At 35.8% G+C, this 4,530-nt stretch overlaps 2 protein-coding genes across 2 annotated transcripts; one reads left to right on the plus strand and one right to left on the minus strand.

The window, feature by feature from the left end:
* On the plus strand, positions 1–905 carry LOC123894985 (ethylene-responsive transcription factor WIN1-like). Its single transcript, XM_045945152.1, has 2 exons — positions 1–11; positions 593–905. The coding sequence occupies exons 1-2, from the start codon at positions 1–3 to the stop codon at positions 903–905; spliced, it is 324 nt and encodes a 107-aa protein (XP_045801108.1).
* A 1,333-nt stretch (positions 906–2,238) lies between these two features.
* LOC123887388 (photosystem I reaction center subunit IV B, chloroplastic-like) lies at positions 2,239–3,690 on the minus strand. The gene is made up of 3 exons (XM_045936713.1): positions 3,233–3,690; positions 2,615–2,680; positions 2,239–2,512 (listed from the first exon to the last, which is right to left on the minus strand). The coding sequence occupies exons 1-3, from the start codon at positions 3,506–3,508 to the stop codon at positions 2,411–2,413; spliced, it is 444 nt and encodes a 147-aa protein (XP_045792669.1). The 5' UTR covers positions 3,509–3,690; the 3' UTR covers positions 2,239–2,410.
* Positions 3,691–4,530: the final 840 nt, after the last annotated feature.

A 4,530-nucleotide genomic window follows, 5' to 3' on the forward strand; every position in this document is an offset into this window, starting at 1 on the left:
ATGGTCATCAAGTAGCTGCCGGAAAACGGCTTGGGAGCCTAGATGTGCAGTAAATGCCCATCATTCCGGTTTACGGCCGTTACGATACGCGAGAGTATCAGACCGTTGGAGAGTCGAGCAAGTCTCGCGGGCTCTTCATGGTAGGCTTGCTCGGGGCGTATTTGTTCGACATCCTCTGGTGCTCGAGCATCTATGCTCGGCCCAGAACACTTTTGATTTTTTATTGTGAGTTTATTTTGTTAACGAAAACAACTTCGGAAAATTAGATCGAAAACGCCTATGTTCGGAAGATGCAATCCAAACTCACTTAGGCTCGGAAGCTGCAATCCAAACTGGTTTCCTGAAACAACATTTGCTTCCTCAAACTTCATTTTGCTTCTTGAAACTCCATTACCATAGAAGATATCGAGCTTTGTTCTCAAAGTTTGTTTATATTATACTATTGAAATATCTTGTGTTCGGCAAAAACTTGTCCTCAAACTGTCATGGCACATTAGTTATTGTCCCGTCTAAGATTTGTTTATGTTAGAGTTGGACAGTTGGGGATTTATTTGCTTCCTGAAATGCAATAAAGCTTCCTAAAATTGGACAGTTTCAATAACAGTATTCTTCAAAAGTTCTTTGACAAGGCTAGTGGGATTGATGTTCCTCTATCCCAACTCCTTCAGGTGAAGGCAACTTCAGATTTGCTTCCGAACATTGGAGTGTGGCAACAAAGAGCTGGAACACATTCTGATTCTAATTGGGTCATGAGAGTTGAACTTGGCGGGAAGAAAAAAATTGTAGAATCAGAGATAGGCTCAAAAGAAGAAATTATTGATGGTGGTTATAATAATGGTAATGTTGCTGATGATGATATTCAAAATGTTGAAGAAGAGGAAAAGAGTTGCTTTACAAATGATTGAAGTTACTTAATTGGAATTATCCATGTGGTTCAACTTCAAGTAATTAACTATTAGAAGGAAGAAAATAGGAACATTTCATGTCATGGTTGGTTCTTAAAATTGTAGCAAATCCATGCATGCCATTTTCTGCTATATTTTTCATGTACTTTTCTGTTTTCTGTAAAATATATATATGTATATGATGTCTAGGACTCATAAATTCTTGCTTCTAATTTGATTTAGTCTCTTATTTGACATGATTTGTTGTTTTCTTTTGTTTGCTGTTTAAAAAGAGAGGTGAAAGATGCAAATTTGTGATGAAGAGCCATGTGGGTTAGTGAAGAATGTGAGAGAGACACAAAAATCGAAATTTCGGAACCTAGGTTCCAAAGTTGTTCAATTTCGGATTTTACAGTCCAACACATTCTTAGGGATAATTTTGTCAGTTTGAGGGGACTGGGAGCAATATAGGAGGGCTAGAAGAGCAATTTTCCTTGCTCCTTACTATCATAATTCATGATACTTATGGTGTTGGTGTCAATTTCAATTGTTGCATTATATACAAATAAAATGATAGTCAAACCTAAAGATTGTTGGAACTTGATTAGAAGTACATAAGAAATTTCATAGCATTTCTATTACACACCTTTTGATTTGATTCGCACCCAAGGGTGAAGAAAAAACTGGTCCATGATGAACCAATTTTTTTACTGGTTCATTTTATACGGAACCCCAATCTATAATTATTGGATGCACATAGAAGTAAAATACTAACGAATCCTCTTTATGATGCTTTTGAAAACTTCGAAGAGAATTGCGCAATCTCTTCAAGTCTATCATTCAATAGCATTTTATAGAAAAATATTTCTTTCACTTGCTCTCATGCACTAGAAATCAAAGAATGATAGTTTAGAGTATGAAAATGAGAGAGGAAATGGTGATTATATTAATTAAATTTTGTGTCTTTTTCGAGTGTGTATGTTGTGCTATTTATAGAGCAAAAGACATCACTTCATATATTAAAAATAAGCTTTCATCATGGATATATCCTTATATGTAGTTGTGTTTATTCACTTATAACCATGTTATATTCATGAAACAGCACATTTTAATCAAATCCATGAAGTGATTGATATATCTATTGGAACCCAAAAACATGAGATAAACAACATCTGATTGCTCTTCCACGCGCCGGTGTCCAGCTTTTCAGTCATCAACTTTACTATATATGCTCGATCTCGGGTCATCCAATGTGTATTATATGATTCCACTATTTTGGAAATTACTCATACTAGCATGCCTAATTAGTAGTATTTCATTAACATGCCTAATTTTAGTAAAATCAGAAGCAAGAGAACATCAAAATTATGAGCAGCTGCACATTGAATGTAGTTTCTAGAGATCAAGAGGTACATAGATAACAGAGATAATATGATACAAATTTTTTATGATGACATGAAAAAAAACCTTAGGCTAGTAACTTCAATAGCATGACAAGAGTTGGAATTACACTTAAATTGGTCTCATTAAACTTCTTCAATCTCATCCAAAGCATAGTTATTTGTCGATACGTTTGCATAGTTGACTTTGTTGAATCGAACCACAACAGGGTAGCGAGTCTTGGGGTCCTGCACAACAAAGACAAATCAATGAAACAAGAGCTTAGTTACCAACGGATTATGGGAGAAAATTGAAAGGGTTTGCTCGAAAATGAGTTTGAGGACACTAACTTGATCAACAGCAACAACAGAACCAGTTCCTTTGTACCAGTAGGACTCCTTCCTAAGAATCTTCACCTGTTGAGTGAAAGGAAAAATCATAAGCTAAACTTGTTGCTAGAGAGCTAGTTCAATACAATATTCACCGTGTAGACTAATAATCATAAAGCTAAAATCATAGTTTAAATTATTAGACTAATCATCAATTCGACTGACTATAGTTAGTTGAAACTAAATTTTGCTATAGTTAGTCTACATAGTCGAATCGATGATTAGTCTATCATTTATGAATCTACAAAGCTCAGATAAACAATAAGTCAATTCAAATCAAACCAATGTATAATTGTAGCAAGAAACTACCTTGTTACACATCTTATGACCATAGGTGCAATTTAGAAGTTAACAATTGACAAATGAAATAAGTGGGATCCTACCTAGTATATTCTTCACTTCTTCATTCATGTTGATGTGATTAATGTGATTCAAATTTCAACAATTAATTAGACTTATATCCTAATAATATTTTATAACAAATTTTTAAATATTTTAATTCGATATTGTCTACCTTAATATGATGATAACCGACTATGAATCTATGCTATAACTAGTTTCTAAGGTTGAGAAACTGACCTTAGCACCTCTCTTGGGGCCAATTGGTGGTGGTTTGGGTTTAGGAGCGGCATCACCGGCCGGAGGAGCAGCAGCAGTGGCGGGTGCACCGGCGGCAGGCTCCTCGGATGCTCTGACAACAAGTCTAGAAGAAGAAGAACCAATATTGTTGGATTTTATAGGGAACATCAACATGGCACTCCTGGAAGATGTTGCTGATGATGAGGTTGTGGTGGCAGCAACATTAAGTGACAACATAAATCCACAAGCTGCTGATGCCATGCTGCTGGTAGCCATAACTATTGTTGTGTGTGTGTGTGTTTTAGTAATCTTAAAAGTTGAAAAAAAGGACAAGATTAGATTGAAATCTGAGAGGGTTTGAGTGAGTGAAGTGTGTTAGTTTGGTTGTTTATTTTGGAGGAGAATTATCTCATCCTCAGAAACTTTAGTGTCAATCGTTTCCTCAAATAGAGTGATGACACTTGTGCACCATATCCCGTTCCTTTGGATAATGTTGTCACTACTCACAACTCATTCGTTTTACTATACTCACAAAAAATCACCCAGTCAACTTAGTGGACTCACTCGGTGGCTGGCTATTCATTCAGCAAGGTTACTTTCCAAACACATTTGATTTAGGCATGTGGGTGGGCTGGCTGGCTATCCATTTTCTTTTTCTTAATAAATAATTTTTTTTAAGAGCGAATATATTATTAACCAGATCTCTGCACAAGACGAACAAAGATCGATAAAAAAGTAACTACATAACAGGGCGTCTTATATATGCGGAACGCTAAAAATAAACACCAAAACAAACACCACATAATAAAGGACCACCTCCTAAACCCAAAATCAGAAAGACACCCCTCAGATTTCAGGTCACCAAAGACACCAACTCAACCCCAAAGTTGCCACTAGATTGACACTAACTCCCGATCTCGAATCAAAAGTTGAAGTGGAAGAAATGGTCACAAGAAAGGGGGATTTGAATTGTGACCCTTTTAAAAATTAATCATGTAATCTACTAAATTGATCTCAAGTGTATACTTGGATAAATGTTAGTGAATTAAAAATCAGATTGTTCTAAGAACAATCTCAGCTGCGTGAGAATTTCAAAGCAACCGTAAATGAAGTGTTTCGTGTGATGCGTATTTACAGAAAATAAAGAGTTAAAGGTTAGAGAGATTCAAACACAAAGATTATACTGGTTCACCCAAATCTTGGGCTAGTCCAGTCCCCACGCCTGTGAGTTTTCACTATGATCTTGAGATACTACCGATCTCAAATACAAATCTTCTTTGATCTAAACCAAGATCAAA

Source organism: Trifolium pratense, linkage group LG1 (genome assembly GCF_020283565.1).
Source record: "Trifolium pratense cultivar HEN17-A07 linkage group LG1, ARS_RC_1.1, whole genome shotgun sequence".
Lineage (NCBI taxonomy): Eukaryota > Viridiplantae > Streptophyta > Magnoliopsida > Fabales > Fabaceae > Trifolium > Trifolium pratense.